This window comes from Haliotis cracherodii, unplaced genomic scaffold, assembly GCF_022045235.1.
Source record: "Haliotis cracherodii isolate W230 unplaced genomic scaffold, xgHalCrac1.p SCAF_13, whole genome shotgun sequence".
NCBI lineage: Eukaryota > Metazoa > Mollusca > Gastropoda > Lepetellida > Haliotidae > Haliotis > Haliotis cracherodii.
Window position 1 is genome coordinate 2,174,979 of NW_027266268.1, and position 13,434 is coordinate 2,188,412.

General features: G+C 43.0%; 2 protein-coding genes across 2 annotated transcripts in view; both read right to left on the minus strand.

Annotated features, from left to right (window-relative positions):
• The window catches only part of LOC139459490 (uncharacterized), a 57,428-nt gene extending 48,358 nt beyond the window's left edge, over positions 1-9,070 (minus strand). Inside the window, exon 1 of the mRNA XM_071240943.1 lies at positions 8,906-9,070. Coding sequence (XP_071097044.1) covers positions 8,906-8,929 — 24 coding nt within the window. The 5' untranslated portion in view covers positions 8,930-9,070. The remainder of the gene's footprint in view (positions 1-8,905) is intronic.
• LOC139458732 (ankyrin repeat and SOCS box protein 3-like) lies at positions 2,558-8,884 on the minus strand. Its single transcript, XM_071240138.1, has 3 exons — positions 8,854-8,884; positions 8,179-8,240; positions 2,558-5,399 (listed from the first exon to the last, which is right to left on the minus strand). The coding sequence occupies exons 1-3, from the start codon at positions 8,882-8,884 to the stop codon at positions 3,804-3,806; spliced, it is 1,689 nt and encodes a 562-aa protein (XP_071096239.1). The 3' UTR covers positions 2,558-3,803.
• Positions 9,071-13,434: the final 4,364 nt, after the last annotated feature.

A 13,434-nucleotide genomic window follows, 5' to 3' on the forward strand; every position in this document is an offset into this window, starting at 1 on the left:
CGATGTCCAAAAAAAATGGCAAATTTACTATCAAAATTCAAACTGTCAAATTAGGAAAATACTTTAAAAAACCCTCACTAAACCCACTTAAAACAACTGACAGAGCCATACCTAAGCTACAAACATGTCATACCAAATCAAACAACCACCTTAAAATAGCTAAACTACACGCCACGGGTACGTGCCCACACTGCACCCAACAAGAAACCCCTAGAACACGCACTCATCCACTACGAAATACATAGAGCAATACTACAAACTACTCTAAACCTAAATACGGGACTAACTCTAGAGTCTATCCTAAACCCACTAAATAACGCACAAAAATGCCAAGCCCTGGCCCAATTACAACTGGCCTAATAAACCGATTCTAAATCTCAAATAAAGAAACAAATAAAAACTACATAAACAAATAACCCTCCACCACAAACATTTCCCTTAGTCCACCCATTCACACACACCCTCAAAATCCTAATATAAGCAACCCCTAAAAAACCCTCCTCGGTGGCACTTTCCCTTTTTTTCCCTTTTCGCAAACTACAAAATGGACTGGCGGGCCCGTGTGCGACATACGCTTGCAGTCGGAAAGCGCACGTTAAATCTCCAACTTAAGTGAGTAAGTAAGTAAGCACAGGCCCTCTCCTTCCCACATGGTCTGCCACATGGGGTTTGCACTGATGCCAGTGGTGGACATACATGATACTGGCTGACAATTGTGACATTCTGATTTTATTCAAGGGAGTTTCATTTGCTGATGTCAGTCTTGATGGTTGATGGTTGAACAACTATCCCCATCCTCCAAACTGTCGACACAATACCTGCCTTTTTGTTCTCATTCATGGCATAACTTGTAATGGTGTTGTTAATTGCTTCTTATTTGATATTGATCCTGTTCTGTTTTTAGGAACAACCAATGTTGGTTGGGAAAGTTTATTTTACTTGTTAGTTCAGGTTATTTCAATAAACTATATTTATTGATATAAATGTTTATGCTGTATTTTGCTTTCCAAGCTTGCTGTCGAGAGTTTTCACTGAGGCTGAATTTGTTTTAAAAAGATGGAGGCTGGGTTTTCTATTTCAGGCTGAGACTTTTTTCCAAACTTATTGTGATTTGATACATCTGATTGACCAATCAGAATCGAGTAATATCAAAATTCTTGATATAATTAGGCGATAAATATGTTGTGTTTTCAAGATAGAGTGAGCTTACGTGTAGATTTAACCGCTGAAAGAAAAATGTGAAAATATTTTCTAAGAAATGCACCTATTATTTTAATGTACCTATTCCAAGTATAATGTCTATGTCTTGATATAATGCGGTCTTGTGAATGTACGGTCAGAAGTATCTAGACCAGTCAGAAATATCCCTTTGAGATAAATGTCTATTCTGTAATACAGACATCCTTTCCATAATATGATTCTTTGTCATGGGAAAGCTGTATTCATTTTAACATGTTATTTCCTAGAAAGAGAATAACTGATGTCATGTTATTTTCCTTTCATGAAATTCAAACGTACAAAATCTTGAAAAATCAACTTTAACTGTTCTTAGGGTTCATATGCGTTATGAGAAAGACATTTGTAGAAATATTATTATGTTTACCTGATATCTGTATTTGTCTTTAATTTTGCTCCACAGCTCGGGGAACAAATAAACCGCATTTGAACAGTGCGGTATATACATGTATAATAATATTAATAATAAGCCTTTCGGCTCGGAGCCCTAATAATAATAATATTGTTGTTGTTGTTGTTGTTGTTTAACACCGCACTCACCAATATTCCAGCTATATGATGGCGGTCTGTAAATAATCGAGTCTGGACCAGACAATCCAGTGATTGACATCATACGCATCGATCCATGCAAATAGTTGTCATCATCATCATCATCATCATCATCATCATTATTATGTTAGTAAAATAGAACTTTTTACTGTCTGAGCATGACAGTAAGATATGCCAAGGAGTACTAGGTAGTAGTGGTAGTTGTCGTCGTCGTCATCATCATCATCATCATGTCTGAGCATGGGAGTAGGAGATTCTAATCAACCCACAGGAGCGCTAATTATGTTCATAGTTGCTGAGGTTGTTTCAGGAAACACAGTTTTGTGATAGAGCATGTGAGCATCCAGCGAAAAACAAAAGATAACAAGCATGAAATACTCATTTCCCCCGCCAATATGACATGTTCGGTTGTGTGCAAGGTAAGAAATGTTGTACGGTTTTCAAGGTTTGCCCCGGAAGGAGCACTACCGACATTTTTCAAAGTCGTTGCCAAAGAAACTCGATAATATATTTTTTTTCAAATCCCAAACCATCAAAAGGCACCAGTTCACCACTAGACCTATCTATGTTCCAAGTTAGGTTAAGATACCTCTCATGTTTTTTTAGTTCTGCTCCGGAAACGAGACGTGACGGACGGACGAAAGGACCGACGGACATCACCAATTCCTATACCCCCTTCCATTTCGTGGCGGATGATAATAACGGTAGTTTTTACAAGCAGCCCATTCAAATCAGCATTCCGTGAAAGAGAAAAGACCAGATTTTACCCACTTTATTTTCAAATAATGGTGTAATAAACAACATGATTTGTTATTGAAAGATGATATCAAATCAAAGCATAAGAAATACTTCTTTTTTCAAATGGAGTATTGACAATCCTACAGTTAACTTGCCCCAGACAAGAATACTGTCAGATTTTCATAAGGACTCATATGCTGGATGCAGTTTTCTTATCGCCATGGCTAGTGGCGTGCTTTTTTAAGCGCGTGCAGCGAATTGTCCAGGAAACATCCGGGCTTCTAATCCCTTGGAACAACGTTTTTCAGCAAATCACACAGCAGCTCACACTCCCATTCGGTTTACAGTAAGTAATAACACCTCTAATCCCATGTGTCAGTTAATCAGGACTAAATACATGTCTTAACGATCTTCTTCATAACCCCGCTACATAGAAGATAACGCACTGTCAAACTGTACAATGGTTGCCATGTCTTACGCTACCAACAGTCAGGCGGGAGAAGTAGGACAGAGCGTTGCACAGGATTATAAACAGCGGGTTAATATAATGCAAAAAATATACTTTTAAAATAGACGCAGCTTGAAGAATATTTGGTTTTTGACATGCTCTACATATCTTCTTCGTTCTGTTACGCAGCTTACAGATTACTAACCATGTTGCTCCTGTAGAGGTGGAGGTGATCAGTAATTGATGTGTTGTAGGTTCATGCCATTAAATGAGTCATTATGACACGTATTAGTCGGGTAGCTTTATTGAAAAAAAGTCTCCCCCTGTTCTGTACAAATAACTTATGGCATATATATTATTTACATCTTTCAAAATATATTTACTGGCATTCAAACACTTATGCCCCCTAGAGACTGTATTATGAACATCACAGTGTGTTATCACAGACAGCTCCGGAACGTCCACTTGCCTAACAACGGAGTCGGTTAACTAGCATACACTAGTGGCTAATGGTGGAGTCGGTTAACTAGCATAAAGTAGTGGCTAATGGTGGAGTCGGTTAACTAGCATACACTAATGGCTAATGGTGGAGTCGGTTAACTAGCATACAGTAGTGGCTAATGGTGGAGTCGGTTAACTAGCATACACTAATGGCTAATGGTGGAGTCGGTTAACTAGCATACACTAATGGCTAATGGTGGAGTCAGGTCACTTACTCATTGTGAAGCATGCTAACACTTCATAACAAACAATAGCTCTGAACAGTTAACAGTTCCAATTAATATTTTCACAGCCTCTGCTTTGTTTACGAACATACATGCACTAGTATGCTTCACGCATCAAATACAATGTACTTCTTGACAATATCCGGCACAGGAAGAAGTGCCACCCTCTCGGGCAAGTTGCCTGCAAGCTGTTTCCTCAGGAACAACCGCACCAGCTGTCTGGCTGGCAGGGGTCGGGCTGCCACCTCCATCAGGATCGTCCGCTCGTGAATAGTCAGTCCCGTGGATAGTCGGATAGCGCCCAGGTCAAACACTGAACCTGCCTGCATCAGCAGGTGGAAGATCTCCTCTCTACTCTCCACGCGGCTGTTAGGTAGATAGTGAAGAATTCCGAATGGGTCTTTCAATCGCGTCACTGACGATGACCCCTTGAAACTGACGTTGGCACCGTATTTGATTAGCAGCCGGGGAACATCGATAGTCACTGAGTCTGCTATACAACGCAGGTACTCGGTGAGAGGGGCGAGACAAGGGGAGGTGTAGCTCAGGACGTCGGAATGGGCATTGGGATCAGCCCCATTCTTCAGCAGTACCTCCACTATCGCCTTCTGCTGCTTCAGGTGTGGAGTGGCACAAGCCAGCATCAGCGGTGTGGTGTTCTCGTCTGTCAACTCATCTATTTCAGCGTCCCATTTAATGAGAATGTCGCACAGGTCAGGTCTATCGGCAGCGACTGCGGCGTGAAGGGCAGCATACTTGTAGTCGGCGGGACGGCCTGGGTGCGCCCCGTGGCGTAGGAGATATGACGTTATAGCTAGATCGCCCTTCTGGATTGCGAAAAATAGAGCTGTTTTCTGCTCAAATTTTGGAGAACACGTTAGGTTGACGTCTGCCCCATGTTTGTATAAAAGTCTGACGGCCTCAAGGTTGTGTTGTCTGCTAGCTTTCATCAAAGGACTAACTCCGCACCTGTTGCACACGTTAGGGTCTGCTCCAAACTGAAGCAATAATTGGACACACTCGATATGCTCTAACGGAACCAGATTTATTTCATAACCCATGAAATATTTGTGATCTGGTCTTGCTCCTTTTTCCAGAAGAAGTCTCACACATTCGATATGGTTGTTTTCTATGGCGAGATTCAGTGGTTCAATCGTAAGATAGCCAAGAGTCTTCATGTTTTCATCAATGTTGGTGTCGTCTGTAAAGAAGTCTACCCACGCGCCATGTTCAATGAGTATCTTCATGGACTCGAAGTTGCCCTTCCTGGCACACAGGTGTATGGGTGTGTACCCGATGTCGTCGGGCTGGTTCACTTGGGCCCCCCTATCCAGCAGGAACTTCACACAGTCGGAGTAGTCAGCGTAGGCTGCGTAGTGAAGTGGACGCAGACCTCTCTTGACGGGGCCGTTGACGACGTTGCCACACCTGAGAATTACCCCGATGTCGTGAAGGGAGGACCTGTACGTGATGCAATCTGCCAATAGACGCAGCAGATAGTCGGGGTCAAACACAGACGACCTCTCAGTTCTGCCTTCGTCACTTCCTTCAGCTTCCTCTCCTTTACTGTTACTGTCACATCCTTCACCCTCCTCTTCCCCGCCTTCACCGCCACACCCACCACCCTCCTCTTCCCCGCCATCACAGCCACGTCCTTCTTCTCCCCCTCCTTCACGGTCCTCGCCGTCGTCTGGTCTGTCACGCTGAAAGAGAAAGATAGCATTCATGTTATAGTGAGTGAGTGAGTTATATTGCGGCGTGTCAGCTTAATGTGGGAGGAACGCCCCAAGTGATGTAGGTCTTAGACGTATACCACTTCGGTGAAACCCACGAACACGGGTATGGTGCTGACAAACCTAGAAACATAATCGGGGCGAACCGGGATTCGAACCCACAATCATAGGTTTCTGGCGTGCCTAAGGAACGCAAATCTGTACAGCGAATCGCAGCGCCTTAGACGGCTGGGCCACCCGTGCCCCGCATTCATGTTATAGGTCAGTGTGGAGTAAATGTAGTATTTCAAAATGCGAAAATAAACGTACGCATATATCAAACTTAAATACTCGTAGCTTAATATCATGGCATTAAAAGAAATATTATTCATATGGTTCAAGAATACGAACTATACATGGCATGATTGAAAGCAGCTGTAGTCCTCTGCCTGTAGTAGTTGGTACTATACAGGGCGTGATTGAAAGCAGCTGTAGCCCTCTGCCTGTACTAGTTGGTACTATACAGCCGTGATTGAAAGTACCTTCAGTCCTCTGCCTGTAGTAGTTGGAACTATACAGGGCGTGATTGAAAGCAGCTGTAGCCCTCTGCCTGTAGTAGTTGGTACTATACAGGGCGTGATTGAAAGTACCTTCAGTCCTCTGCCTGTAGTAGTTGGAACTATACAGGGCGTGATTGAAAGCAGCTGTAGCCCTCTGCCTGTAGTAGTTGGTACTATACAGGGCGTGATTAAAAGTACCTTCAGTCCTCTGCCTGTAGTAGTTGGTACTATACAGGGCGTGATTGAAAGTACCTTCAGTCCTCTGCCTGTAGTAGTTGGAACTATACAGGGCGTGATTGAAAGCAGCTGTAGTCCTCTGCCTGTAGTAGTTTGTACTATACAGGGCGTGATTGAAAGCAGCTGTAGTCCTCTGCCTGTAGTAGTTGGTACTATACAGGGCATGATTGAAAGCAGCTGTAGACCTCTGCCTGTAGTAGTTGGTACTATGCAGGGCGTGATTGAAAGCAGCTGTAGTCCTCTGCCTGTAGTAGTTGGTACTATACAGGGCGTGATTGAAAGTACCTTCAGTCCTCTGCCTGTAGTGGTTGGTACTATACAGGGCGTGATTGAAAGTACCTTCAGTCCTCTGCCTGTAGTAGTTGGTACTATGCAGGGCGTGATTGAAAGCAGCTGTAGTCTTCTGCCTGTAGTAGCTGGTACTATACAGGGCATGATTGAAAGTACCTTCAGTCCTCTGCCTATAGTGGTTGGTACTATACAGGGCGTGATTGAAAGCAGCTGTAGTCCTCTGCCTGTAGTAGTTGGAACTATACAGGGCATGATTGAAAGCAGCTGTAGTCCTCTGCCTGTAGTAGTTGGTACTATACAGGGCATGATTGAAAGTACCTTCAGTCCTCTGCCTGTATTAGTTGGAACTATACAGGGCGTGATTGAAAGCAGCTGTAGTCCTCTGCCTGTAGTAGTTGGTACTATACAGGGCATGATTGAAAGCAGCTGTAGTCCTCTGCCTGTAGTAGCTGGTACTATACAGGGCATGATTGAAAGTATCTTCAGTCCTCTGCCTATAGTGGTTGGTACTATACAGGGCGTGATTGAAAGCAGCTGTAGTCCTCTGCCTGTAGTAGTTGGAACTATACAGGGCATGATTGAAAGCAGCTGTAGTCCTCTGCCTGTAGTAGTTGGTACTATACAGGGCATGATTGAAAGTACCTTCAGTCCTCTGCCTGTATTAGTTGGAACTATACAGGGCGTGATTGAAAGCAGCTGTAGCCCTCTGCCTGTAGTAGTTGGTACTATACAGGGCGTGATTGAAAGTACCTTCAGTCCTCTGCCTGTAGTAGTTGGAACTATACAGGGCGTGATTGAAAGCAACTGTAGTCCTCTGCCTGTAGTAGTTGGTACTATACAGGGCGTGATTGAAAGTACCTTCAGTCCTCTGCCTGTACTAGTTGGTACTATACAGGGCGTGATTGAAAGTACCTTCAGTCCTCTGCGTGTACTAGTATGGAACTATACAGGGGACAGACACCACCGGGAACCAATATGCAACTTGCAGATATATACTTGCAGAGAGACGTCATTCTAAGGTTAGTTTGCAATGTATATTAATAAGACTTAGTGTTTTTTAATGCACGTCAATTTTCACAAAGAGTGATTACTTTGCAGTAGAAATTGTCTGATTAATAAATACATTTTACATATACAATTTTATAACTTAACAGAAAAATTGTTAATCAGGACTTCATCTTCATCAAACCAAACTCCACTCTGTGTAAGAAATGGGTGAGACAGTTATTTCCCGCCGATTGCAGCTTTGTTGGCGTAATACGTGCAGTCGCCACAGTTGACGTACACGCACGTGACAATATAGACGCCATTTGAACACTTATGAGCAGGGTTCTCGACATAGAAAAAGGTATAATGTCTTCACTACAACTAATTATTGGAATGATAAAGAAATAAGTACGTTCCTGTCTGTACAGTACTCGTGTAATAATTCATGTATGTCTGAGCGGACACAAGACATGGCAACACTCGACCATACGGTTGGCCTCATTCTGACCCTGAAGGGGCTGGGTACATTACACGAATACATGACCCTGAAGGGGCTGGGTACATTACACGAATACATGACCCTGAAGGGGCTGGGTACATTACACGAATACATGACCCTGAAGGGGCTGGGTACATTACACGAATACATGACCCTGAAGGGGCTGGGTACATTACACGAATACATGACGATTTACCCATCTCTTACTGTCACCTTTACTTCGGATGTTCAACACACACACGGGGTGCACAACCCACGCTGGCGTCCAAGTGAACAACAACCCAGTGAGGGAAGGTACTTCGGATGTTCAACACACACACGGGGTGCACAACCCACGCTGGCGTCCAAGTGAACAACAACCCAGTGAGGGAAGGTACTTCGGATGTTCAACACACACACGGGGTGCACAACCCACGCTGGCGTCCAAGTGAACAACAACCCAGTGAGGGAAGGTACTTCGGATGTTCAACACACACACGGGGTGCACAACCCACGCTGGCGTCCAAGTGAACAACAACCCAGTGAGGGAAGGTACTTCGGACAACCCCGGACAAGATAGGTTGGAATTACCAGTTCCAGACAGCACATCTGCGACCTTCAGAATGATGCAACGTACTCACAGTAAACATGGCGTGTTTACATACATTGAATCAGGTAGCCTAGGACAGAGGTGACACAAGCGCCTTCATTGGAAATAGTATACATCGTCACGACGGTCACGCCACGGAACAAAGCACCTCAACACCTAATTTCCATGTAATGTTTACAATGACTGTTTACAGAGCTTATGCCGTCCCAACACTTACACATCACAGGGACACAAGTAATAGTCATCAGTCCGCATCTCGACTCCTGCTAGAGCGACACATACCTGTAACAGCGGCGTCTATGTATGGGGACATAGATATACTCAATGTACTTACATCAGACGGAGCTTGTTCCGACATGTTTGCCCCTCAGTACCCCAGTTCTCCAGCAGCCAGTGCAGGATCTGATTTCATGGCTATTTCCAGCACACTGTTTCTAACTCGCCTATACTGCCGTACTGGAGATGCGCCAGTTCGCTAATCAAAGAAACGTGGAGTGGCTCCAGGAGTTCAACTGACGTCGCGATGTGATTGTGTTGTTGTGCACTCATATTGCGCAGTTGGAACAACCCGACTTGATGTGTCCAACAACTGAAGCCAGTCAGTACATAGAGTGATGAACACTACGTCTACCAATAGCTTGCTGTATCTGTGCACGCTGATCCAGAGGGGTGGGTGCTGGGTTGCACAGCCCCCTTCCCATATCCCCATTGTTAAGCATACCAATCACGTTGACGTATACATAAAGTACTTTTCTTTTTCAACAAACAATATATTAATAACAATAATCTCTCCCTAATTTAGCGCATTAATCGTATTTTAAGGGCACCCCCTCTCTGTATCCGCGCTTAACTGGTGAAACCGTTTGTTCCTATGCTGTCTCTTCTTACAGACTGATTTTTCCTTCAGTTGTAACAATGACTTTGTGTAGAGCTTGTGTTTGTGTCACACTAGCTCTTATAGATATTTATTATAGGTCTTTTCTTTCTGTGACATTAAACAAATCATCTGTGGACATAATTCCACGTGATAGCCTGGACTGCACAGACTGTCAGGATTTCATATAACACAGGAAGGGCCAGCCGTGGCGCTTCTATTTGCGTGGATGCGGTTCACTGTTCTAAGGGAAGCAACTCTTCACTGCGAATTAGGTCGAACTATAAGATGAGTTAAACTGCGTAAAATCCCCCCTAGTGATGGAACACGGCACTTGTTTCTTCCCAGCTGTAGACGTCAGCGGTGCATGTAATCAACACTGAGGATATATCCGGAGAGCTGAAGCTTTGCAAATATGTCATTTCGTCAGAGCCCTGACTATCTGCAGGTGTGTATACCGCAGCTATCGTATGGAAGTGTTGCCTTTCATAATTACAGGAATGTTTGGATATATGCAAGTAAAGTTCAGCTTCAACTGATATTATCATTCAGTGAATAGCCATCTATGACAAACATACCACTGGGAACAAAATATTACTTGTGGCGATACGAAATGTACGATTTGGAAGTTTGTACACAACAATTTGTCCGTTAGCCCGAGTCCCTGCAAGTTGTGTTCATGCAGTTAGACTCCTGTGGATGTAAGCTAGCGGTCCCACCTGCCTCATCTTTAACCCTCACTGTCAGACTGCCATGTGTGTGGTACGTTACATAGATGGTCAGCCCTCAGTGTCCCGCACCTCCTCCACAAGGTTAATTACAAGCCACTGACCCGCACATGACTCTGCTGCTGGCCATGGTGATGATACCCCAGCTGCTGTAATAATTTGTATTGGCAGCACTGTGAATATTTAAAAAGATATAATCAACTTTCTTAACTGAGGGAATATATAAAAGATATATAGACTCCCTGTTAAAATATATAGAGTACCTGTTAAAACCTATATACCCTGCCAAACTGCCATTTCTGTAAAGAAGGACGTGTCCCATGTCCTTAAAAGGAATTGGGAATGAGGTACGGAGGACAATGAATCAATATAACCACATATTTAAGACAATGTGAAATGTGTAAATAAGCAATAAGTAAATAAAGCTGTTTTCTTTCTTTTTAACTGGACATGATTTCAACTGAATTTGATGTAATGTACACCACACTGCGTGGGGACCCCATTTCTTCATATCTACAAACACTACTGTCGCGTTGGATACAAGTTCACACAAGAGTATTGCCAATAACGACAATATGGATACATACGTACATTGAATACAGTGGCTACATAGATGCATTGCGGTCAATACAGACAGGGAATATACACACATTACAAATAAATAAAGACATTGATGAATGTAACAGCGGTTAATTAGAATCATAACCTATTCTTCTGCTCATGAAACGGGGGGGGGGGGGGGGGGGGGGGCGGCGGTCAGGTAGCCTAGTGGTTAAAGCGTTCGCTCGTCACGCCGAAGACCCGAGTTCGAATCCCGACATGGGTGCAATGTGTGAAGCCCATTTCTGGTGTCCCCCGTCGTGATAATGCTGGAATATTGCTAAAAGCGGCGTAAAACCATACTCACTCACTCACTCACTGCTCATGAAACCATAAAACCAGCCGAACCTAGACCTAGTTTTGACACAAGTCATACTTCAAACATGAGTGATTTTTATCATAAATGGACAACTTGATCACACAGTTGATACATAGGCATGCATTTTTAATGATATATTAAGAATCACATAGGGACAGATAATCGTAACTATTCCTTGCCAACCATCGCCAGTAAAGGGCCAGTAATGGGAAAACAAGTTATTAAGGAACACCAAATGAAAGATAATGACAGGTGATGCGTCTGAACACCTGTTCATGGCTAGTAGACACTTGAGAAAATTACATCATGATATTTGAACAATCACAAAATCATGTTCTATTCCACAGTCATAATCCATATTTGTACCATTTAAACAAAAAAATCATACAATTTGCATCAAAGACATTGTTTAATTATGTAAGTCACATAACTGTGCTGAAGGAGTGTATGTGTACTGGTTTGAAGGATGAAACTCCAGCACAGTTCAAATCTCTACATAGAAGGTGTTGAGTTATGTGCCTCTGAACCGGTGTATACATGCATATAACCCTTGCTACTAATATATCTGAAAATAAATGTCTTAATGCAATAAAATAGATGTTATATATAGATATGGTATAGTGACTATCAACACCACCACGAGCTTACAATTCGCGATCTTTCTCTTATGTCCCGGGAACACACATTGCTATTCTCATTCATGTCCTGCATTGAATAAAACTTAAAAGGTTACATACACATTTCGATAAACACTAATAAAAATATCCATGATTGAATGACGAACGGACAACAAAAGCTGTAATCAAGTCTTGCATTTCCTCAAACGCTTGGTGATATTTTAGAAAATTATTTTTTGTGCGAGACATTTTATACAAATCATCAGATACGTTAGACACAATTCATCAGTTCATGAGGAACTGGCCATTAGATATTCTTGGATGAGTGTGTATGGTGGTGGGTCGATCGTTATTGCTGGTGTCAATGATTAGTTGTACACACACACTACACTAGCATACAACGTGGCGCATGATGACGTCAGGTAAATGCCAAACTGGGTAAAGCCATGGGGATATGACGTCTGAGCAACGTGGTCAAATAGATGTAGACACAGAGAGGCAAATAAACACATGGGGTTAAACAGACAAAGACTTAGAAGCACAATATTGAAGTGCCCAAATCGCACACGTTTCCACTCCACTAAGGCGAGCACAATGCTCTGGGAAGTGTCTACGATTTGCGGTACTTCAGGCATTTCCTCTCACATTAAGCTGACGCACGCGCCGTGATATAACTAAAACAGTTCCAAAAGCAATTAAACCTAACTCACTCACTCACTGAGCGTATATGTTTGCTGTATCAGCAGACATTGCCCTGACAGGTTTCCATACGAAGCAACAGAACGTCACGCTTCATGGTGCACGTGCAGCGTGTGGGGATCACGTGCAATTAAGGATGTGGTCACAACACTTTGTGTCTCGACCTGCCAGCATCACGCCACAGACAGAGGCGAGCCGCCAGGTGGGTAGGCATTTTCTAATGCTCATCTATGATCACCCATGTTTAATTGTATTACGGAGGTTAAGCTGAAGTGCTGTCTATTTTGTATATACAAGGGTATCTGATTTGGAACCATTGTTCAAATCTATATCAGAATAATTATGTTGTGAGCATTTTGCATTACTTACTCACAACCTATTACTTAGAAATATATTACTTCCTAACTTTAAAATAGAAAAGGATTCTACTTGTCAGGTCGGTTCTGAGGTCTCGCTATTGGAAAATATTATCACAATTCACTTCAACCACAAATGTGGTTTCCACATGTCTCCAACAATGTCATATATATATTACCGTACACCACAAACAGACCTCGTGTAGACACATAATGGATAATGCCATCCGGCCCTATGAGATTTGTTTCTTCGGATGCGGTAGCCAAGAAACTCGTTTACTATTGGGCGATACACTACAGGCATCGGGCTGTGACGATGTTAAGGATGTGACGATGTTAAGGATGCTGTTTTGGTTTGGGGGTGATGCCTAGCAGTGATGAAGTTATGCTAATGCTTCCAATATCTCAAATTACCTTTGTACCAGGAGGGCATATCCAATTTGGAGCCCACCCTCCTCAAATTGGAACATCGGTGAAACAAATCTCCTCATTAGATTTGCATGGACACATATTCAGAAGGACTATATCCAAGTTTATATCCTAAACCTACGTATTTGGTGAAACGTTAGACTTTATGGCTTTCTCAGTCATTTCAATGTCATTTATATACACCTCAGATGGGCGTCCGTATGCAGGTTAGCTGACCTGGTATATATTAGCTTGCGCGTCA

Bases quoted from the DNA above. Each gene is read 5' to 3' on its own strand.
- LOC139458732 (XM_071240138.1), bottom strand. From the start codon at position 8,884: ATGTCCCCATACATAGACGCCGCTGTTACAG. The intron at 8,241-8,853 runs GTATGTGTCGCT...CTTGGACGCCAG, and splicing joins CATAGACGCCGCTGTTACAG to CGTGGGTTGTGCACCCCGTG. The intron at 5,400-8,178 runs GTAAATCGTCAT...TTTCTCTTTCAG, and splicing joins AAGGTGACAGTAAGAGATGG to CGTGACAGACCAGACGACGG.